The 25,483-nt window shown below is 42.5% G+C and overlaps 1 protein-coding gene across 3 annotated transcripts in view; it reads left to right on the top strand.

Moving 5' to 3' along the window:
- Positions 1-25,483, top strand: part of grik2 (glutamate receptor, ionotropic, kainate 2) — a 350,278-nt gene that overhangs the window by 135,254 nt on the left and 189,541 nt on the right. For all 3 annotated transcript variants that reach the window (XM_087837590.1, XM_087837588.1, XM_087837589.1), the window contains exons 6-7: positions 3,828-3,881; positions 6,548-6,721. In XM_087837590.1, the coding sequence (XP_087693716.1) occupies positions 3,828-3,881; positions 6,548-6,721 (228 nt within the window). The remainder of the gene's footprint in view (positions 1-3,827; positions 3,882-6,547; positions 6,722-25,483) is intronic.

Raw genomic sequence — 25,483 nt, 5'->3', positions numbered from 1 at the left:
CATTTGGTTTTAGAAGTGAAGAAGCTTCTTTGACGACAGCTTCAAGAAACTGAAACAGTCACTTTCATTCCACGCTCCTCAGACTACCATGACTCACAGCCTATACAGACACAGATGTGATGATATATCTGCCATGAGTAATTCTTTTGTATGCAGTGAAGATGTAAAACTATTAACAAGATCATAATGTGGGAGTCTGCTGCTCATATACCAATATGTCTTCCTGCTTTGTCGACAAAGCCGTGACATTATTTAAAGAACATTAAGCGTCTTGTCTTTGTGGGAGTTATGTTCTGCACGTTACCACACCTTGCTTGGCCAGATGGGATGTAACATCTGTCCAACATGTTATGGGTCTATGCATGACCAGTCGGAGATGCTTGCATTTCTTCAAGGGTTGTTCTCATACTAACTCTTTTCACCATGAATCAGTAGAAGCTCTATATCGGATATCCAGGTTTTATGCTCTTTGTCTTTGTCTAAGCCTTTGAATGCAACTAGCAATTACAAATATATGACTTCTTTTCAAAACACAACTTACTAATGGAAAAATGTATCAACATTTGGCTTTATGCATTCAGTGAGCTAAACGAAAGGCATTTTCAGTCAGATGTAGTGTTTCTAGCCTGAACCTGGTAATGAATAGCTGATAAAATTAGCTAATAAAGCAACTTGACCTTTGAAATGTTCAGCTAACATCATGTAAGTAAATAAATACATACAGTCGTGGCCAAACGTTCTGAGAGTGACACAAATATTAGTTTTCACAAAGTTTGCTGCTTCGGTGTTTTCAGATCTTTGTGTGAGTTGTTTCTGGGATTTATTGTGGTATAATTACAAGCATTTCATACGTTTCAAATGCTTTTAGTGTCAATTACATCACATTTTTGCAAAGAGTCGATATTTGACCAGTGTTGGCCCTTCTTTTTCATAACCTCTGCAATTCGCCCTGGCATGCTGTCAACCAACTTCTGGGCCTGACTGATGGCGACCCATTCTTTTATAATAATGGTGTTTGTGAAAATTAGTGGGGTTTTTGTATGTTTGTTTACCTCTTTGGGATTCACCACAATTTGTCAATTGGATTAAGGTGTGGAGAGTTTTCCGGCCATCGACCCAAAATTTCAGTGTTTTGTTCTTCGAGCCACTAAGTCATCACTGTGGCCTTATGGGGCGGAGCTCCATCAGGCTGGAAAAGGCATCGTTCCTCACCAGACTGTTCTTGGATGGTTGGAAGACGTTCCTGTGGGAGGATGTTTTATTCATGGCTGTGTTTTTTGGCAGAATTGTGAGTGAGCCCACTCCCTTGGATGAGAGGCAGCCCCACAGATGAATGGTCTTAGGATGCCTTACTGTTGGGTGGGACAGGACCGACGGTAGCACTCACCTTTTCTTCTCCAGACAATCTTTTTCCCAAACAATTGGAAAGGGGCTTCATCAGAGAAAATGACTTCACCTCAGCAGGCCACCTTCCAAAAGTCTTCACCTCACTGTGGTTGCAGATGCACTCACACCTGCTGCCATTCCTAGCAAGCTCTGCACTGGCGGCACTCCAATCCTGCAGCTGAATCATCTTTAGGAGACGGCCCTGGTGCTTGCTGGAGTCTCTTTTGTGCCCTGAAGCCGTTTTCACAACAACTGAACCTCTTTCCTTGAAGTTCTTGATGATCCAATAAATGGTTGATTTAGGCACAATCTCCGTAGCAACAACACCCTCGCCTGTGAAGCTGTTTTTATGTAACGCAATGATGGCTGCACGTGTTTCTTTGCAGCTAACCATGGTTAACATGAAGAACAATGATTTCAAGCATCACCCTCCTTTTAACACATCCAGTCTGCTATTCTAACTCAGTCAGCATGACATCATGATCTCCAGCCTTGTGCTCATCAACACCTGAGTTAATGAGAAGATTATTGTGATGATCTCAGCAGGTCTTTCTATGGCAGCGATGAAGTGCAGTGCTGATGGGTTTGTTCGGATCAAGTTTATTTTCATGGCAAAGAAGGACTTTGCCTTTCATCTGATCACTCTTCTCAACCTTCTGCAAATTGTTATCATAGAAACAAACTTGTGAAAAACAATATTTGTGTCATTCTCAAAACATTTGGCCATGACTGTACATACAAATGTAGATTATGTCCACACATACCCGGGTATTTTTGAAAACGCAGATTTTTCTATGCATTTGCACCTTTCGTCCATACCTAAACGGCGTTTTCGGTCACTGAAAACAGATTTCTAAAAACTCCAGCCAGGGTGGATATTTTCTAAAACTCAGTTTTTGCATTTACGTGTGGACGAGGAAAACAGAGAAAACGCAGCGTCAAAGATGTGCGCCTTTTTTGACGTCACACTGTGCGCCACGTTATTGTTTCGGTGAAATGAATTTCTACAATACTGTTACTGTTAATTGTCTCTGCAGTGTTTAAATGCTTACATATACACACACAGTTACTGTCCCTCCACACATACCACTCGGTTCTGCTTCTATGCCCCAGCTTTGTTTACTTTTTCCCACCGAGGCTTCTAGACTTCTGATTGGCCAACATTTCTACACGGTTAGGAATATAGCGCCACCTGCTGCTTTGGCATGTTCCTAGCAGCGTTTTCCTTCATTTCTGCCTTTACGTGTGGACGGGATTATTTTTTAAAACGAAAATGGAAAATCTCCGTTTTCAAAAATACCCGTGTACGTGTGGACGTAGCCTAAATGCTGTGCTGAGCTGACCCCCAAATATCTGTTTGGCTAGAAAGCCTTTATTCGTTCAGTGCAGCTTTTTCTTTGGTGATGCTAACACAGACAAAGGGCTTGATATCCAGTTTAGCAGCTGGCTGGTTTTTGCTTGCTTACACAGTCAGATTGTCACTGGTAAAATAAAATTTGAAGCCAGATCAGTGCTTTGGTGTCCTTATATAGAGTTTGGAACATGGTACTTTAATGTCTGCTGTTTGTTAACATCAGTGATTAGCTGACTCTATTTCTAGGCTACTATTAGCTAGGGCTGTTGCTCACTGTTGATGCTGGGAGCAGAAGAGAACAACTGAGGCAAGGCGTTATAGTAATTATTCATCTAATAGATCATAAAACAATCTCACAGAAAAACTTTGAACTTCTTTTCCTCAACAGTATGACAGTAAGAAGTCAGGTTATTTTTCCACTAGAAGAAAAGTGTTACATGAAAATGTGCCACGTTCAGACTCAGAGTCGTGTGTGCTACAAGCACAATGAGCACATTTTTTTTGCTTTGAAGATGTATTTAATGTTACAGGAACATATCCGTCTTTGTGATGACATGATGCAGTAACACAAACCTTTGCATATTCAGGGATTAGTGCTCTGCAGACTGCTCTGTTATCGAGAAATGTTAAATCCTTTTACATACCATGTTTACCCTTTCACACACTGAAAACAATAGTTTAACACTGAAAAAAGATGTTTTGGATTTTGTGAAATAAAAATAAACAAAAGCAGCTCTTTTACAATCGCTCCACTCTGCAGTGCTTAATACTACTTGTGAATGTTAGTGTGGTGATGCTAATGTTCCAGATGTTCCACAGAATTATGCATATTGTACTTTAGCAGTATTCTAAATGCATGATCACCCTGGGCGCTGTGTCCTCACATGGTTGTGTTTTTGCTGGGCTACAGCAGTGTAGCACAATATATGCCTTCTCACATTACATGGTAACACAGCGATGCAGCCTTACAAAACAGTGTGTGTGTGTGTGTGTGTGTGTGTGCAGAATATGACAAAACATTTTATCTGCTTCCTGATTTATTTATAAATCTCTCCCAATGTGCCCCTCCTGTCACTGTCTTTCTTAGGCTCTTGCCATGGGGATGATGACAGAGTACTATCACTATATATTTACCACACTGGTAAGTAGAGTCAGAGACTTCCTGCACAGTCATTTCTTCATCAGATCAAACTCACAGTTCCATATCGCCGTAAAGATTTGTTGCATGGTCAAAACATTAGACGGTGCAGCTTCTCAATCTTCATTTCATTTATTTTTCTGGGTGATTCATTTTCCAGAGCCAAAGAAAATAATATCACACTACTTTGTAACATAAGAACAAAGAACTGATCTTATTTTCTCTTGGTTTATCCTTCCTTTATCAGCTGATGATATCTTTTAATGATTCATCTTCCAAATGTTTCTTCATTCCATCATATTTTTCCTCCTCTTTTTGTTATTGTTTGTTCATTTTTCTTCTTTTTCATCTTTTTCTTGATTAATATTTTAGTCTTACTGTGTAAAAAGTGCTACTAATTCCACCCTGAGCTACGGTATGTATGTAACATACAAAGTATGTCACCTTGTGACTGAGTCTTGCAGTCTTGTGTAGTCTTCTGACTACAAGACCCAGCTGTACATCTGCACCTAAAGGTCAAAGGTCACTCTTTGAGGATGTCAGTGTTCACATTTTGGACAGAGAGGACAGATGGTTTGAAAGAGGAGTGGAAGAAGCATCTGTGTCCACTGTGAGCGACCATCTTTGAACAGAGGGCGGGGCTTACGACACCAACTGTCTGCCATCTATAATCCAGTTTTGAGATCCCTCCCCAGACGCCTTAACGCCCACTCACATCCTGGGCCATCTGACCTCAGGAAATCACATGATAGGGTGGGGCCAGGTTTCACAATGAACTCACCCGAAACTCTGGCTGATTGGGACCCACACCCAGTTTCACACCTTGGCTCATGTGATGAGTCACACGATCAGTAGTGTGTCAACAAGCCTCTTAAGGAACAACGCCCACAGGGTTTAATTATCTGAGACTCTCCACCGTTTGGTTTTAGAACTGAAGAAGCTTCTTAGATAAGAGATGAATCATCTTCCAGTTGCTTTTCTTTTCAAGCTCCTTAGATTACCATGAGCTGGATGATGGAGAACCTACACAGACACATTTGTTTGGAGATATCAAAACTGAAGAAATTATTAAATAAAATGCACTGTTGTAATTCTATTCATCGGTGCTTTATTCGATGATTTTACTTTCACAGTCCGGATATTTAATTAAATGATGTGGCAGATTAATAAAAGATGAGACTGAGATGATGACATGATTTTTCATCTGGTGATCCAAGGCATCCCAACTTCATTTGGGCACGCATCAGGAAAGAGGCAGGTGCTTTTCTTTAACTATCTGCTCACTTTGAGCCAAACAACTTTAATTTTTTAATTTCAATTTTATTTATACAGCGCCAAATCACAACGACAGTCCCCTCAAGGCGCTTTATATTGTAAGGTAGACCCTACAATAATACATACAAAGCATTTCAAACCTTCAATCATTTCAGACATTTGGAACAGTATCGCTGCTTTTGGTACACATAGGGAAAAAGCTAACTTTCAAAAATAAAATTTCTTTCAGTCAAAGCAAATATACTTTAAAAGATTTCTATAAAACAGTTTTTGCCATGTACACAATGACACTAGTTTTTGGCAAACTGCTAGTGAACATGCAGTGCTGACGAATGACAACAACAGTTGACATTTTGTTAATGTAATTTTTAAATGTATTATTATATTCTTTTCATCGTAACTTTCACAATAGTTCAGTTTCGCCCCAACCGGTCGCAGCAGATGGCCCCGCCCCTCCCTGAGCCTGGTTCTGCCGGAGGTTTCTTCCTGCTAAAAGGGAGTTTTTCCTTCCCACTGTCGCCAAAGTGCTGCTAATAGGGGGTCATATGATTGTTGGGTTTTTCTCGGTATGTATTATTGTAGGGTCTGCCTTACAATATAAAGCACCTTGAGGCGACTGTTGTTGTGATTTGGCGCTGTATAAATACAACTGAATTGAACTGAAATTAAATTGTTGTTGTCTTCACAATAGCAGTCCTTCTTGACAGCTCGTTAAAATCTGTCACATTAGAGATCATATGTGTCCTAACCTTGCCTTTGGTTATCTCAGAATAAACTTCCTCTCAGTATCTACATAACAAATTCCACAAATGCCTGTGTGTACATGTCAAGGTCAAAGATTTGACTCAGATCAAAGTGTAAATGCTCCGTCTCATCCTGGAAAGGCTGTTAGTGCTGTCAGGGATCAAAACGCTGTCACTCTTATTCTTTTTCTCTACTTTACTTTTTTTTTTGTGAATTCCCTGCAAAGAAAACATACTGCAAATGCAATATTTGCTTTAAGGGTGTTTATTCTAAATCATCAGGGCCTTTGTATATAGAACTAAGAGAGGAACTATGGTATTCTAAAATTTTTCTGTGTGGAAATCAGGCGTAGCATAAAAGTCTGTTAGGTGGTGCAGGACATGTATAAGGACAGCAGTATTAAGGTGGAGTGTGGGGTAGGAGTGGCCTATGGGTTCAAAGTTGAGGTGGGATTACAGTGAGGATCACCTCTGACCCCTTCCTTGTGTGCAGTAGTGATGGACAAGTTGACAGGTGAGTTGGGTTTGTTGAATTAAACCTATAGTAGACTGACGAACCTGTCCAGGGTACACCTTGCCTTTCAGCTTATAGCAGGGATAAGTGGGGATAAAATGATACATAGAGTTTAACATTGTATCTATTCTTTCCAGGATCTGTTTGCACTGGACGTGGAACCTTACCGGTACAGTGGTGTAAACATGACGGGTTTCAGGATACTCAACACCGAGAACAGCCAGGTGGCTTCTATCATCGAGAAGTGGTCCATGGAGCGACTGCAGGCTCCACCGAAACCTGACTCCGGATTACTGGACGGCTTCATGACTGTGAGTTTGGACAAAGTTCATGAATGTACGATGAAGCACTTTGCCAGAGTTTTGTTCACTGACATGCAGATGTGGACCCATGGTCAGTTATTTATTGATCTTTCTCAGAAACTGTTGTCATGGTGAGGAAGGAAATGAATGATGACAGTAGGGGATTTCTTTGTTAATACAATTTGTAATTAAATGTGATGCCACAGCTGTAGACTTCAGACTGAGACAGAGGTACATTAATTTTGGCTGTTGATTGCTTCTTCAGTTTTGTCAGCACTCTAACCTTCAGTGTGATGATATGATGCTTCCTTCTATGCAAGCTTGAAGTTTTACTCACGATTCCCATGATTAAAAACTCTGTATAATATCTCCCAATTCTCCTGGTTGCATATCCATTTAAGTAGGAGAAATGCTTCAGTTGAGAGTCATGAAATTTGAACATTTATGTAACTGCATCTCATGCACGTATTTCTTACTGTGGTTGACCAGTTGGACAGTGGAAATAACCTTGTGATTTTCCCAGTGGTTTTCAGGCATCAAGTCACTAATGGCATAAAACAGTGTTCTGGAAATGATAGACTTCTCCATCCATCTTCTTCCGCTTTATTCGGGAGCAGCCTAAGCAGAGAAGCCCAGACCTCCCTCTCCCCAGCCACCTCCTCCAGCTTATCCGGGGGAACACCAAGGCGTTCCCAGGCCAGCCGAGAGATATAATCGCGCCAGTGGGCCTCCTCCCGGTGGGACATGCCCGGAACATTTCACCCAGGAGGAGCCCAGGAGGCATTCTTGTCAGATGCCTGAACCACCTCAGATGGCTTTCGATGTGGAGCAGCAGCGGCTCTACTCTGAGCCCCTCCCGGATGGCTGAACTTCTCACCCTATCTCTAAGGGAGAGGCCAGCCACCCTTCAGAGGAAGCTCATTTCTGCTGCTTATATCCGCGATCTCGTTCTTTTGGTCACTACCCACAGCTCGTGGCCATAGGTGAGGGTAGGGACGTAGATCGACTGGTAAACTGAGAGCTTCGCTTTTACACTCAGCTCTGAGGAGTGTGATCCCCCTGTAGTTGGAACACACCCTCTGGTCCCACTTCTTAAAGATGGGGACCACCACCCCGGTCTGCCAGTCCAGGGGTACTGCCCCTGATCTCCACGCAACATTGCAGAGGCGTGTCAACCAGGACAGCCCTACAACGTCCAGAGCCTTCAGGAACTCGGGGCAGACCTCATCAACACCAGGGGCTCTGCCACCAAGGAGTTGTTTAACTGCCTCAGTGACCTCACCCCCGGAAATTGGCGGGTCATTCCCCTCATCCCCAGACTCTGCTTCCTCCTCGGAAGACGCGTCAGTGGGATTAAGGAGGTCCTCGAAGTATTCCTTCCACCGCCTGACAATTTTCTCAGTCGACATCAGCAGCGCTCCGCCAGCACTATACACAGTGCAGGTAGAGCACTGCTTTCCCCTCCTGAGACGCCTGACGGTTTGCCAGAATCTCTTCGAGGCAGTCCGAAAGTCTTTTTCCATGGCCTCTCCCAACTCCTCCCACACCCAAGTTTTTGCTTCAGCCACTGCCGGAGCTGTATTCCGCTTGGCCTGTCGATACCTGTCGGCTGCCTCCGGAGTCCCACAGGCTAACCAAGCCAGATAAGACTCCTTCTTCAGCCTGGTGGCTCCCTTCACCTCTGGTGTCCATCATTTGGTTTGGGGATTACCACCACGACAGGCACCAAACATCTTGCAACCGCAGCTCAATGCAGCAGCTTCGGCAATGGAGGTGCTGAACATGGTCCATTCGGACTCAATGTCCCCAGTCTCCCTCGGAATGCTGTTGAAGCTCTGCTGGAGGTGTGCGTTGAAGATCTCGCGGATTGGGGCCTCTGCCACGCGTTCCCAGCACACCCTCACTACGCGTTTAGGTGCACTGGGTCTGTCCAGCATCCTCCCCTGCCACCTGATTCAACTCACCACCAGGTGGTGATCGGTTGACAGCTCAGCCCGACCTGCAGCCTAGAGCATCCTGGTGCCACGTGCACTTATGGACACTCTTATGTTCGAACGAGGTGTTCGTTATGGCCAAACTGTGTTTTGCACAGAAGTCCAATAACAAAACACCGCTCGGGTTCAGATCAGGGAGGCCGTTCCATCCAATCACGCCCCTCCAGGTCTCGCTGTTGTTACCTACGTGAGCATTGAAGTCTCCCAGTAGGACAATAGAGTCTCCAGGTGGAGCACCTTCCAGCGCCCCACCCAGGGACTCTGAGAAGGCTGGGTACTCTGAACTGCCACTCGGCGCATAAGCGCAGATGACAGTCAGGACCCATTCCCCGACCCTAAGGTGCAGGGAACAAACCCTCTCATCCGCAGGGAACAAACCCTCTCATCCACCGGGAAGAACCCCAACGTACCGGCAGCAAGCCGAGGGGATATTAGAATGCCCACCCCGCCCGTCACCTCTCACCAGGGGCAACTCCAGACTGAGACAGAGTCCAGCCCCTCTCCACGAGGCTGGTTCCAGAGCCCAAGCCATGCGTAGAGGTGAGCCCGACTATATCTAGCCGGTACCTTTCAACCTCATGCACTCAGGCTCCTTCCCCACCAGAGAGGTGACATTCCATGTCCCTATTGCCAGTCTTGGCAGCCGAGGATCAGTCCGCCAGGGCCTCCGCTCCTGGGCGCCGCCTGACACACAATGCACCCGACCCCTATGGCGCCTCCTGCCGGTGGTGGGCCTGCGGGAGGATGGGCCATTTTTCGGACTAAGGCCCGGCCACCGGATGCTCGCCCTCGGGCACCCTCCCCGGCCCTGGCTCCAGGGCAGGGTAAACTGTTCCCTCGATGTTTTCCTCATAAGGGTCTTCTGAATCGCTCTTTGTCTGGTCCCTCACCCAGGACCAATTTACCATGGGAGACCCAACCAGGGCCCCCAGACAACATAGCCCCCAGACAACATAGCCCCTGGGATCCCTAGGACACACAAACCCCTCCACCACGATAAGGTAGCGATTCACGGAGAGGCAGACTTCTTAGCATGTATATTCGCTGGTTTCACTTACCATAATGTCCGAGGCAGCTTGCTGGAGTCAGGCGGACGACCTTTGTGACCCGAGTTCCAAACGAGTTCCAGGTGTGATGAGAAGCATCTCTGTCGCTGTGATCTGAAACGTCTCTGATCAGAGCACACTGTGTGTAATAGCTGTTCCTCCATACTGTTTACTGGGAACTCGGCCAAAAAGTGTCAAACCAGCAGACACAAGGAATGGGAAGGGAAATAAAGTAACGGAGCAGGACAGAGAAATGAGATGGTGGGAGGAATGAAAAAAGAAAAATGAAGATAGAAAGTGGGTGAAGGGAAGTTAGGAGTGAAAGTCCTTGTGTTATATTTCCACAATGACTGTTGAGGTGTTATATGTTAGGCCAAATGTAGCCATTTGGTCTGATGCCAGTTGGAACGCACTGGCAGCACTGGCAGCCGCACCAGCAGCAGCTGATGTTGGCTGCTGATTGAAAACATTAGATTGCCTCAGGAGAATAGCAGATTGTTTTTTTTTTCTAAGAGCAACATCTTGCTGAGTCATGTTTCTGGATTGATATTGGAAAGTGGGTGTTACTCAGTTTAAGCTGTTTTGTTAGATTTGTGGTTCAATCAATAGTTTCCCACTTGAGACCTAAAATGGACTGTGTGTGTAATAAATGGACATTTTCACTGAACACTTAAAGCTTAGGGTGTTTTTATTGCTACTAGCTTCCAGCAGAGTCCTACAGTTGTGCTGATATCTCGAATCCATGGATAAAAAAAAACAAGCTAAATAATGAGGTCTTTTCGCTTTGTAGTGCACCACAGAGATTAATCAGACAAATCAAGCTGTGCAGTTATTTTTGGATCAGTAACAGGCAAAGATTTATGTGTGTGAGGAGTGTGCTGTGACCCTGCTCGTCAGTGAATTAATAGCTGATGTTAGCTGGGGATTGATTAATTAGACAAATGGCAATCAGTTAGCAGCTAAAGCATATCGACGTGACGGGAGGTTCCACAGCTTCGTCTGTGTCGTGTTTAAGGTTCCATGTTGCACATCAAAATGACAACTTGAAACAAAGCATTACTAAATCCAGATGTTCATATGGAGTTCTGGACCCAGTTCATGCTCTGCAGTATGGAGTGGTAGAGAAAACTCTGATGTCGCTGTGTACAGTTTTCTGTTTGGATCTTTACTGACAGCTCAGAATATTTTATCAAAAGGAACTCATGGCATTATGACATCAACAGTTAAGTTCATAAATGTTTTCAACGTTGCGTCTGTACAACACCAGAGTGGATTTTTAATTACACAATCAAGATTCGAAGGAAAAGCAGAAGGTTTTGGTGGTGTGTTGCTGCTGCTACTAACAGGATTGTGTTCTCAGAATGATGCAGAGGACCAAATCTGAGTCTCCTGCATTGGTTTAGGATGTTTACTTAAGCAAAAAAGACAATGTTACAGATCAAATAAATTGCTCTCTTACCTCCTTTTCCACTCCACAGTATTAATGCACTACCTACATGTAGATCACCACACAAGTACCTAGAAAAAAGAAGCATTTCCACTATTTTGTGAGGGACACATCAGCCTAATGTTACATGAACCTTATTTAAGAGTAAAAGCACTACATATTACTATAAACGTATCCATGCCTGAGTCTCTACTCTGGACTCCACCTCGCTCACCTCCAACGATTACAGCTCGTTCAGAACGCTGCGGCTCGTCTCATAACCGGAACTAGAAAGTTTGGCTCCATTACTCCAGCGCTCCCTGATTTACATCGGCTGACTCCTAAACTTCGTATTGAAGTTCTGCTGCTTACGTTCAAATGCCTAAACAACCTCGTGCCTGACTATCTCACCGACCTCCTCAGTCTCTATACTCCCAGCTGTTCTTTACGATCATTTGGTCAGTTTCTTCTGGCCCAGCCCAGGCACCGTCTGAAGACTAGGGGTGGTCGTGCCTTTGCCTCTGTAGCATCAAACCTCTGGATGCTACAGAGCCTGCTACCATTCGTGCCTCTGACTCCATTCAATCCTTTAACCCTCTCAGAGTCAAATTAAACGTTTTGTTGCTAATGCACCACCAAGTCCTGCAGTGGTACTTTTGAGTAAAAAAATCTCATAAACTAACAACCTGATTACCCCACATACATATTTTACAACTGTTGCAAATCGGCAACGCCTGCCTTGAGAGGGTTAAAGCACGCTTGAAAACTTACCTATTTAACCCGGCTTTTCCTACTTGCGAATTTTCACCGCTCACTAACTGCTGTATCGCTACTCATTTCTCAGTTCTCCCTATCTCTACTTATTAATGCCTTTGTTTACCTTGTTTTAATGACTTACTGTTCAGTGTAATCATTTCCTGTTTATTCCTTACTGTGAAGCACTTTGGTGTACTCTCGGTTTTAAAGGTGCTATATAAATCAAATTGTATTGTATATTACCATTTGACTCCTTAATTTGACTCTTATAAGATTAACAGAGTTTAGCAGAGAGATACCCCTAAAACTAGCAAACAAAAAAAAAAGATTCAGGATAAGCGCATCAGGAAGGAAATACAGGAAATTTCCACGAGTTCTAGACTCATTCATTCATAAAAACAGTAATTTCATTTTCTACCATGTATATGTGTAATATATTTTTATAAAAGTGCCAATAATCCCTAAATACTTAATGCAAAGTTTTTGTTTAACACGTTGAATTGATTTAATGCTGAAAATGTGCACTTCAGTCACATCGTGTTTGATTTAAAATCCCTTTAAGAAAAGCCAAACCTGTGCCGTTACAATATGTGGTGATCTTTGTAAGAGGCACAGCATTTCCATGAAGTCAAATTAAATTTCATCTTCTTCTGGTCTTCAAATGTGCCATACTGTCTCATTATACATTATTTAATACATTACACCCCATGAGACAAGAGGTTCAGACCAGAGCAATCAATGGGCGTTTTATGTTTCTCTCATTTCCAAATAATCACGTCAGCTTCTCACCAACATTCTTGGTATCGGTCTTGTTAGCTATTCTATAGGGGTGCAACGATACACAAAATTCACGGTTCAGTTCGATACTTTGGTGTCACGGTTCGATATTTTTTTGATACAAAAAAATATTCATGCTTTTTTAATTTGTCATTTATTGAAATTATAAATATATATTTTAACTCAAAAGTGCAGTTTTTAAATTTAATGTTGCTGAAACAACAAAGTAATAAAAAAATAAATCTATCTGATTGAGAAATCACTCATCTTTGGAAAAGAGAGTTTATTACAGAGAAATGTCTCTTTCCAAAATAAAAGCTCTACTATACGCTTCTTCTGGGCTATATTCTCAGCAGCATATTAAACATATCAGGTCCCCATAAGGAGAATCATGTGCTAACGGCTGTCTAAATGACTCGGGTAAAGTTTGTAGCATGCGTGCTTGTTGTTTTTGTCTGCTTCCACTTGTCTTTGCACTAGGATGATGTCGGAGTAAATGTGCAGTCATATTCGTTGTGTTCCCACTAGTGCTGTCAGCATTAATCTGAAATGAGGTTAACGCCACAACACGGCAAATCTCCGTTAACGAGCTACCGCTGATCGCCCTGTGTGTGGGGCTGGACGGCCAACACGTTAACGAGCTAACTGCGCTAACACACTAGTTCCCACCCATGTAATTGAGCATTGCTGGCACATCCAACATACTAGTTTACTTTAGTCCATGACGCGCTTACCTTTAGGGTCATACGTCACATGAAAACCAAAATAGTTCCAAACGCCAGATCTGAATGAGGGTGGGGGAGGTTCAGTTTGCCATGTTGCAACGAGCTTAGCTTCTGTCTTGCTAGCTTGCGCTGCGCTCAGTGGATCTGTGTTTGACTACTCCGCCTAGGCTGCACTGTCGAGCACAGATCCACTGAGCGCTCAACACAGACAGCATCGTCAGAAGGAAAGTTGATAAAATAAATTAAAAATTTTGTATTGTTCGATACATATGCGTACCGAACCGAAAGCACTGTATCGAACGGTTCAATATCGATACGAGTATCGTTGCACCCCTACTATTCTAGTATCCTGCAGGTCTACAGTCTTGTCCCTGACATCTTTTAACAGCTCTGTGGTCTTGCCCATGATGATTATGTGGACAGGTGTGGTTTATACACATAATGAAGTGAGATCAGGATTATCTGTAATTGATTGATTGACTGTAATCTGTGTGTCACATGGGCACACAGCCAATCTGTGGGAGCCAGAATTCTGGTTGGGTCAGAGGAGATCAAATACTTATTCACTCAATAACATGCAAATGAATGTCTAATTTTATTTATAGCTGTAAAATGAGGCCTGATTCCATTTCATTGTGATGAGTTTCCCCTCTGTGCACAGCTGAGCATCGACTGAGTCATGACTGTTAGTTCTTTCATAATTCTGAGCACATTTAAATGAAGCTCAAGCTGAACATCCATGGAAGATGCATTTACAGGACGAAGACATAGCTGACAAGTACAGTCCAAGACTGCATGACTCTACCAAGACTGATAATTCCCTCCAGACCATGAATGTTTTCAGTCCAGAACAAGAACAAGGTTTGTGGCATCTTCTTGAAAAGATCGACACAATGCCTCAGATCAGGAAGATGATTAAATAAACTCATGAAGATTGTATTATTTAGCAGCTGTCAGTGTAGGACAAATCAGATAAATTAACTCTGCACCTCTTACCTTTATGTCACCTTCAATTAATCAAGTGGCAAAGAAACGCTGCCCTGAGTTGTGGCTTAACATGCACAACGTGAGTGACCTTACAAGCACCATAGCCTCATTACCATAGTGTCTCTCTGTGTTAATTGCCTTAGCTGCTGTCTGATTCACTGTGTGGCCTGCAATTTTCAAAGTGGTTCAAAAAATACTTGGGCATGTCTGTAATTACTGCATTTATTTCTTTATCACCAGTTAGGCTTGTCATCTGTGCAAACCGGATGACCTTTGAGCCATCAAGGTCATCTCTTTGTTTGTTGCTGCTGCTTTGTATTCAGAGCCACATCATTGCTGCTGAATCTCTATTATTGTCTTATCACCATAAATATGCTACAGATATGAGTACATTTAAATGAGGCAGTGATGGAAAGCTGTTTGCTTTTTGACAGATATTATTCAGATCCAGACATCAGACATGTTCATATAATCTGAGCTCCACTCGAACATGAACGTGAAGAACTCCAGGACAGAACTGTGTGGCAGTGAACCTTACTAAATGGTAAATTACTAGGGCTGGGTATCGTCACTTCCGATTCACAAGGTCTTGAATCGATTCGATCCACGATTCGATTTAATTCGATTCGATTCGATTTGAATCTGGGAAATTTTGACAGTCAGAAATATTATAATTCAGATCAGTACATTTACATATTTTTGTATCTATAAAAAGGAAGCTGACACTTTCCAGACTTTATCAAAGGTGTGAGCATCACAGCAGAGGCCTTTGTGTCAAAGTAGCTGAAGATAAAACAGACAAACATGAAGCTGATTTTCCTGTTCTGGATTTTATAAAAATATTCTGCAGTACATCAAAAACAAAAGAAAACCATTAATCAACACATGAACATCACCTCTGATGTTACAGCGGTTTGATTACAGACACGGCGTTTTGCATTTTGCATAATTTTAGAAAGTTTCAATTTGTTCAGTATTGAACAGCAGAAATTAGGTTTTATTTTCGGAAGTATATAAAACAGAAAAAAAAACGTCGGCCGACAGCGCTGTAAACAACGGTAGACTTACAAGCGTAGCGTAACAAGCAAGAGAATAATGCAGAAAACAGAGAGAGAGAGAGAGAGAGAGAGAGAGCTGTGCATCGAGGTCGAAGCAAAACAGTAAAAGTCAGAGTGAATCCATGACGATGTTTATGTGAAGCGTAGTTTGGATCTTCTTTTGCTGCTGGTTCGGTCAATATTGTTTGTAGAGAGCGCAAACTAACAGCTTTAGAATCGGCGAGCTGTCGGCTTTCAGCCCCGACTGTGAGAAAGTCACATCTCACTGATTCTGATCCGCGGGTCGCGCTGTGTGTTTAAGTCTTTGTGCAGAATCTGTGTTCCTGCTCTCATTTACTGTCTTAGCTGTTTGGTGGTTGTTGAAATTTTGTGAGATTTCACCAGAGATTCTGGCATTTGGGGCAAAATAAATTTATATAGGATTTTAATGAATCGATTTTACGTTATCCAAGCCAGAATCGATTTTAATCGATAAATCGATTATAAAAACCCAGCCCTACTCCTTACGTTTACTGTACAGAATGTATTTTATTTAAACACAGAGGATCATAATGCTATAACACACACACACACACACACACACACACACACACACAGAAAAGAAACCCAGGAAACCCACTAAGAAGCAGCCAACACGTAACATTTTGACTGCACAAATCTGTGTGAATGCTCAACATGGTAAATGGACTGGTTCTTATATAGCGCTTTTCTACTCTTCTGAGCACTCAAAGCGCTTTACACAACTTGTGCATTCACCCATTCGCACAAGCACATTTCTCTAGGTGCTTTCTAGATAACATTCACACACATTCATACTCCGATGGATGCATCGGAGAGCAATTTGGGGTTAGTATCTTGCCCAAGGATATTTGGCATGCAGACTAGGGGAAGCCAGGAATCGAACCACCAACCTTCCGATCAGTAGATGACCTGCTCTACCACCTGAGCTACAGCCACCGCCAACATGATTTCCTATTTTTTTATGTTTTTACACATAAATGTTTCAGGTTATTAAACAGTGAAAACGTGACTGTCCTCTAAACCTAATAACTGGTTGGGCCGCCCTTAGCAGCAACAACTGCAATCAAGCCAGAGCCAGGAAGTTTTTTACAGAGCCAGTTCACCCTCTCTGTAAGATTGGGTCTGCCGGTCTGTTCAGCATCTTGATCCAACTCACCATCAGGTGATGATAAGATGACAGCCCAGTAACTGTGTTGACCCGAGCGTAGTCTGGTGATACAATAACAAAACTGATAATTGACCTGGACCTAAGTTGTCCTGGCGCCATGTGCACTTATGAAACCTTTGTAACGGACAAACTGTGGTTAGCAAAGAAGTCCAACAACAAAAAACTACTTGGTTTCAGATGGGGCTCAGAATCACACCCCTCCAGGTGACACTGTGCCCACGTGAGCGTTGACGCCCCCAGCAGAACAATAAAGTCCCTGGGTGGAGCATTCTCCAGGCTTACGGTGGAACAGGTTCCAACCCATCTCCAGAAAACTGGCTCCCGAGCTCGAAGGCTGACTTTATGTAGTTGGCATTTCCCAATCTCACACACCAGCTCTGGCTCCTTCCCCACCAGCGAGGTAACCAAACTCTACCTCCTGAGTCCCAAAAGGTTGATTCTGATCATCTGGTCGTAGCGTTTTCAGTGGGAGAAGCGTTCTTCTTCTTCAGTCTCTACCTCCTGAACCACAGCTACCCTGTTAAGAGAGATGTTGGATTTCATCCTTTGAATGAGCAAACAATGCATAAAACATGGATTGTTTTATCTTTATTGGTCAGCTCTTTGACGTAGGCTAACAATGGACACGGACCTTTCTTTGTCTGACCAGCCTAACTTGGACTTTAAGAGTTTTTTTTTTTTTAAATTCCTGTACCAAGTTTGCTGTTTTCAAAGACTCTGAGATCAAGTGTACTTCCTTCTCTCAGATCTTACTAAATGAGGATATTAATCCCACAGCAGTATCTGAAGTGTCACAGTTTTCACAATTTGATGAGAAAGTGAGTCATGTTGTATTGTACTTATTTATAAAGAATTAGATTTTAGTGGGTGAGTATATGTCACCTATGTCATCTTCCTTTAGCTGAGTAAAAGAAAAGTTAAAAAAAAACTAGATTTGATGTACTGTTAAACTTTGCATGATGTTTAATGGTTTTAAGGTCAGAAGTCTCTGATGGGCTACTTAGCTCAAATGCGCCAGTTGCCCGTATGATTCATCATGAAATTGTGTCTGTGCAGCTCATCAGTTACGTTTTCTTGTTTATTTATTACTCTTACTGCTGTTTATCTTCAATTTGAAGCAGTCGTGTCATGTGACAATAGTGTTGAAACACAGCAATTATCTTTACCCTTCAAAATAAGAGACGGCTTTGGAATTATCTGTCAAGCTTTAAAAAGTGAGGAAATAAACCCTTGGGAGTGTTAGTTTATCTCTGCTTCTTGAGATAGTATGTTAATTTGGCTTGAGACACAAAGAAAAGAAAATCCAGTTTCATATTTTAGTTCTTCTCTGGACAGAAGATAAGCTCTACATGATTCAAAGTTCAAAATATTTAATGTGTACTGGGCGTCAGTTCATCAAGTATCTGAAAGAAGACCTTTAGCACTGGTCAACACCCACCAGTTGGGTTGTTGGTGGGTTACCGGGGGCTTCTTTCAGTTTGCACATTGGTGTGTTCTTACACAATACTGTTAAACCCAGTGACTGCCCCTTTGTGCAGAGCTGTGGGAATCGGTGAATGTGTAATATTAAGTGCTAAGTGGTAAATAAGAGTATAGGAGTGCTTTATGAATGCAGTCTATTTATTGTTATGCTTTAGCCACTACACTGTGAAATTAACATTAACAAAAAAAAACATTCTCTTGCTATTAAAAACATTTAATAACAAGTTTAAATATCAAACTTTTGTATAAACTGTTATTATTTCAGTATATATATATATATATATATATATATATATATATCACCAAACAAGTTTTCAAACAGTAGAATTACCACTAAGTGCAACATGGTTAACCTTTTGGGCTGCAGAATCCCTGACACGCCATCATTGTCAGAGTGATGCACAGTGATTGAGCTCAGAGCTCCAATATAAGGGAAACTAAATTAGCAATAACGTGTTATTATATGGAACAGGAAAATAACACTGTTGACTATAAAGACTGTCACATTCATCATTCTGGGCTACAGGCTGCTACAAACTTTACTGCAACGTTTATAGCACTAGTCTGTTATCAACACAATTATCTGCAAACACATTATTTCAAATAATGTAATCGTGTCTTCCATTTGTGCAGTTTCTACATCATCATTATGAGCATTTCAGCACCTGCAGCTTCAGATGGCATTTAAAGAGATCTCAGCTCATCTATTTGTTTTTGTTTTTGTTTGAGTGACTTCTCTGTCATGTTGTCATTTCAAGAAAAAGATTATTATTATATACTAATTATATATAAGAATTATGACCTGAATGCACTGTTGTGCCAAACACATTTTGCTTTTCCAAGATCAACTCTATAAGTTCTCTGAAGGCTCCTGTTCTACTTGTGTTATATAAACACAAATAGGATATAAAAGGATATTGTACAAATAGACATATATGATGTATCAATGACTGCTGCACCAGAAAAAACTAACTGGAACATTAAAATATGCACAGATACATAAATCAACAATCTTCTTGTGGTGTGAGCGAGAGAGAGTGTGAGTGCGTCTTTGACACGAAATGTACTCGATAATGAGGGTGGGAGGCCGCAGCAATGCCCCCCAGCAGCTGGAGTCAGACACATCAAGGATATCCAGGCTATCCACAGCTCCCCAAGAGTACCGAAGACCTGAGGCCACACCCGTATCACCAAGGGAGTGGGTCAACGAGCACGACAGAACAGTATTAGGGGCAGCAGCGTCTACCTGGGAGCAATAGGGAGGCACCTGGCCCTCCACTCCATGGCCAGGTACCACAGGGGCCACGGCTCAACAAGCCCAGGCCCAGCCATACACATGTGCACGCACACATTTTTCTTTGTTTTTCCAACAGATGTGCTTTTCTATCAGTGTACATTTCTGTGCAAAATTTGAGATTTTTATTATTTAGAAAAAATTTTAAATACATGCTGCAATTTATTGAAAACTTATTGAACAACATGTGTTACACAAATAGGTTTTAGCTTCAATCTTTGATATAAACACTTTCATTCTTTAACACAACTTAAACTCTCTTAGACAAACTGTCTTGTAATCGCTTAGTAAGTAATCTTCAAGAATAGTGCTCCAGACTTCTCTAAGCACATTCCAGAGCGTTTTTAATACCAGCCCCCCTTTTTTCCCATTCTAGGCATGATTTCACTGCACTGGCAATGTGTTTGGGATCACTGCCATGTCAGAGAATGCCAATCACATGCTTTCCAAATGATATTACATGATGGATCAAAATCTGAAGATCTTTTCTGTGTTCATAATTCCATCAGTTTTAACAAGAACCCCAACATTACTGACCAACCCAAACCATGACACAACCATGTTTTACAGATGGCTGTATATACTGTATGTATATGTCTATCTAGCTATCTATCTATATATATTAGGGGTGCAACGATACTCGTATCGATATTGAACCGTTCGATACAGTGCTTTCGGTTCGGTGCGCATATGTATCGAACAATACAAAATTTTTAATTTTTTTATCAACTTTCCTTCTGATGATGCTGTCTGTGTTGAGCGCTCAGTGAATCTGCGTTCGACTACTCCGCCTAGGCTGCACTGTCGAGCGCAGATCCACTGAGCGCAGCGCAAGCTAGCAAGACAGAAGCTAAGCTCGTTGCAACATGGCAAATTGAACCTCCCCCACCCTCATTCAGATCTGGCGTTTGGAACTATTTTGGTTTTCATGTGACCTATGACCCTGAAGGTAAGCGCGTCATGGACTAAAGTAAAACAGTATGTTGGATGTGCCAGCAATGCTCAATTACATGGGTGGGAACTAGTGCGTTAGCGCAGTTAGCTCGTTAACGTGTTGGCCGTCCAGCCCCACGCACGGGGCGATCCGCGGTAGCTCGTTAACGGAGATTTGCCGTGTTGTGGCGTTAACGTCATTTCAGATTAACGCTGACAGCACTAGTGAGAACACAACGAATATGACTGCACATTTACGCGACATCATCCTAGTGCAAAGACAAGTGGAAGCAGACAAAAACAACAAGCACGCATGCTACAAACTTTACCCGAGTCATTTAGACAGCCGTTAACACATGATTCTCCTTATGGGGACCTGATATGTTTAATATGCTGCTGAGAATATAGCCCAGAAGAAGCGTATAGTATAGCTTTTATTTTGGAAAGAGACATTTCTCTGTAATAAACTCTCTTTTCCAAAGATGAGTGACTTCTCCATCAGATAGATTTATTTTTTTATTACTTTGTTGTTTCATTTTAATAAATGACAAATTAAAAAGGCATGAACATTTTTTTTTATCGAAAAAATATCGAACAGAACCGCTGATACAGGAGCGGCGAGTCCAGCCTGGCTGTTTCGTTTTTGCCGAAAGCACAGCAGAGCAAACAAGCAGAACTCAAAGTAAAGAATCGATCTAACCAGGCTAGTATCGATCCAATACCGATCCCGACTTGGGATCGATACTATCGATATTTGGATCGATCCGCCCACCACTACTAGTCACACCAGCACCAGCACATCTCAGTGTCACCTGCTCTGGCCCCTGGAAGACAATTGACTATGGTTGCTGGTGTCTCTAGCTTCACCTGTCTCAGAACAGAATCACCAACAGCCAGGGTTTGATCCCCGGCAGGTGAGGTCACTGAGTGGGGAAAAATGGTTAGACACATGAACCTGGAGCTTCTATTTAAGACTGTGCTTCCTCTTCACCGTCACCCAGCCATCCTCTTTTCCTGTCTGAAACCTTAAGCTGCACCGGCTACAGGGGCCTGGAAAGCTATGGGTTTTTTGAAGGGCAGCCAAGTCTCCAATTTATAGATTCTGGCCTCCAGAACTGGAAATAGGCTACTTTTATTACAAATATCATTATTGCTAAAGGAGGCAGACGAGTAACTAAACCAAGCCATATGAATCAAAGTTGTAGCTCATCTGTTCGATTGGACCACATGGGCCAGCCTTTGCTCCCCATGTGCATCAGCGGGCCTTGGCCACCCCTGAGCCTGTCAGTGGTTCACCACTGTTTTTACCTTGGACCACTTTTGACAGATATTAACCGCTGTAGCCACGTGACAAACATTGCACTTTAGGAGATGTTTTGACTACCCACATAGCAAAATTGGTTTGGCCCGGACTTGGCCCACACAAAGTGCTTACTCATGGCCAACATACCACAAAGAATGACGGCCCTTTGGTGGCCCAGATCTTTTTTGCCAGTGGTGGCCCACACATGGGCCAGCACAAGGGCAGTTGCAGACACACTGCTGGCCCTGTGATGGCCCAGAACAGTTTCAGCTCTGGCCCCAGATGTCAGCCTAATGTGTACCTTAATCAGGCCATGTAATAACAACATGTTCCGGAATGTAATAGTGCAAAAGCAACATGATGTGCTCTATACAACATTCACCCACTTTCTCTAAACTGAGTATTTCCTAACCACATTCATACACATTCACACTATCGACATGCAGGGATCAAACCACTAACCTTCTGATCATTAGGTGACCCGCTCTACCTCCGGAGCTACAGCCACCCAGTGGTAAACCTGAGTAAACCGTCACTAGGTTTTGGATAAAGTGTACACTCACAAACCTGTCAAATCTGCATTTGAAACGTTGGCTACCATAGCAGTATAGTATTGCAACATGGCATTTGGGTCTTCTAACTAAAATAGGAAAATAGGAACATAAATAGTGCCATCATTGCCAGACCTGGCCCACAACTTGTTGACATACACCCTGCCATGACACCAGTCAGTCAGAAGTGCCAGCTTGATGCCAGATCCGGGCCAGACCTGTTTTCTATGAGCCTGGGCCACATAACCTAAAAGACAAATGAGCCAGATAATGGCATGCCATCACATAGATGGTGCCATCTATGCCGTGCCTGGTCCATATCTGGATGACATACGTCTTGTCATGCCAGACGTCAGCCAGCAGTGCCGGCTTGATACCAGACTTGCTTGCTATGTGGGTAGGTGCTCTGAGCATGCTCTGACAAGGCTCACAATTTGGAGCCTTGAAAGTGTCACTCAAACCCTTACAGTTGCCCATTTTTCCTGTATTAACTCTGAGCAATGTGCTGGACATCTGCTGCTAATATCTTGGTGCCAGATACCGCCTTCAGCGGTCTAGAGGAGTTCATGCTTTGATGGGTCAGAGATGGTTTTGCAGAAAAAGGGGACCCAATGCAATATTAGGCAGGTGGTAATTATGGCTGATTGGCGTATAATATGCATAATATGACTGGTTGTGTTTTAACTTTAGTTTATAGAATTGGCAACAATATTAGTGTATCCCTTACCCCAGCGGTCCCCAACCCCCGGGCCTCGGACCAGTACCGGTCCGTGAGTCGTTTGGTACCAGACCGCGAGAGTTGAGGCTCAGGTGTGAAATGTATGGTTTTCAGGGTTTTTATTGGTTTTCAGTGTTATTTTGTCATCGTTTTGATTGTTAACTCAGTTTTCCTGGGTCTTTTCACGTGTGTTATGAATAAACCTTCTTTTTTTCGGTACCGGTACTAGTTTTATTTTGTTGTATTTATCCGCGACACATTAAAGGCCGGTCCATGAAAATATTGTCGGGCATAAACCGGTCCGTGGCGCAAAAAAAGGTTGGAGACCGCTGCCTTACCCCATGAGCCATCATCAGATATGTTGCCAATTTTGCAATCTTGCTTTTCATGTGAAGTTGTAGTCTAATGCATGGAGCAGAGGTTTGAGACTTACAGAGTTGGAAAAATTGGCTTACTGAAGGAAACAAGTCATAGATTTGAGAAAGACTACAAACTAATTCCATATTCATATAATGGCAAATTGTTTTCAAGCCAGATAAATGAGCTCCCCTTTGTCCTGTTTGTCCACACCTCTCCTGAGCCATGGATTCTTAGAAATGACTGCTGTGACATGTTTGTACTGGCTTACTGTTCTCAGCATAGCAAAGGATGGTCTCAGTACTAAAAGTATAGTGGTTCATTAGAGCCTACGGCTAGTCTGAAACTCCTCTCATTGCACAGTGCGTACCCTGCCAACGTCATGTTGTCTTTCCCCACAAAGAGAGTTTGCAGTAGTACAAAGAATTGCTGCAAGGGTCCTTATAGCAGAATCCATTGTATTCCATTGCCTGCTCATTATCTACTTGCTGGGAAAAGCTCATCAGATTCACTTGAGTGTTAAGTCTATTAGTCCTCCTGACAATGTGTCTTAGTTACGGGACAGTGCATTCTGCTTCTAAAGCAATATGGCAGAGTTTTGCTCATAGCCATGTCTACAGTCCATTCAGGGCCCAGCCATTAGTATGCCTGACAACGTTAGGGTCTTTTTAATTAGCAAAGCTCTTCTTAAAGGCTAAAAACTCATTTGTGTTGCTGTGAGTGAGCTCAAACAAAATAATGCTTATTTTTTCTTTGTTTCTTTAAGCTTTCAGCAGCATTGTCACACCAGAAGGATACAGGGTTGGAAAGTAATGTACATACAGTTTGTTCTCATTCACAAAGCATTAAATACTACTCTTTTGTTGACGCATCTGACATCTCAGTGTGATACACAATGGTATCCTTTGACATTCATGTCCTCCGCACCAGGTAAAAACTCTTACTTGAGTAACTACTGAGGGCCAAGTTTCACCACTGCATACTGGGTTTTGGTGTTGCAACATAAAAATGAGTGAGTGAGTATTGGGGTGGCAGTACAGGTCAGCTGATCACAACCTGAACAAAAAGGGGAAAAAACTCCCTGGAGCTCACTAGACAAGTCATGAGACTTATTTCAAAGTGATTTTTCCCCATCCTGCACAGCTACACCTGAGAGGGTTCCTCCACCGACCAAAAGCCTCTTTAAACCCTCGATCCAAACATCAACAGACCCAGTGGTGCTTTTGCTTGAATCTACATTGGACTTTGCAGTCCTGTGATGTATGGCAGCTGACCACTTTGTGTTAGCATAGTCTGCTTCTCATGAAGCCTGTGCAGCAGCAACACCAGTAGCCTTTAATGTAAGGAGGCGTAAGAGCATCACAGGAAAGCCAGCTAGCTAACACGACTTATCTTGCAGCTCTTTGTCAAACATTTATGCAGCTAATGAGCTAGTTAAGAGTGAACTTTAAACCAGCCGGCTGCAAGTGATAACAAGAAAAAAGGAAAACTCTTATTTGCTTTTTAGCAGTGTTGGGGAAGGTTACTTTTAAAATGTATGCCACTACAGATTACAGATTAATTAACCTTCACATTCGCAATTTGTAATTTAGTAAGGCACGCCATATAATGTAACCTTTAATGGTAACCTAATTAGTTGGTTTGCAATGTCTAAGAAGAATTCAGAATGAATCACAAATTACAGTATAATAAACAGACTTTGTTGTGAACCTTTTAGTTATCACATCTCAATGACTCAGTTGTGTTGAGCAGAATTTTCTTTTCTTTTTTCTGTCCCATTTGGTTCTTTAGCCATCAGAACTGTTGTCTGAAGACCAACAAGGAGACCCAATGGATTTATTTTGCCAAATGGATCATCATGGCATTGCCGTATTGGTCCATTTGATCGACCTTTGTTTTTATTATTTATTTTATTTTCAGTTGTTACAGACGGGACAGACATGAGTGAGGGATAGGAAAGGGAGAAAGAAAGAGGAAGGAAAAGAAAAACAGAAGGGGAGAGGGACAGTGAGAAAGGGGGGAAAAAGAAATATCTCCTGGATCACCTGTTGAGAGAAAAAGAAGAGAAAACAAGTAAAAAAAACCAAAGCAACATACTAAACACAACACCATCGCATTAATCTAGCTAAGTGTAAACAGCAGTAAATACTAAATACTGAATGTTGTTGTGCAGCA

Source organism: Neolamprologus brichardi, unplaced genomic scaffold, assembly GCF_056152115.1.
Source record: "Neolamprologus brichardi isolate AB-2024 unplaced genomic scaffold, ASM5615211v1 NODE_ptg000036l+_length_2141236_cov_1, whole genome shotgun sequence".
Classification (NCBI taxonomy): Eukaryota; Metazoa; Chordata; class Actinopteri; order Cichliformes; family Cichlidae; genus Neolamprologus; species Neolamprologus brichardi.
This window is presented reverse-complemented; position numbering and strand designations above follow the sequence as displayed.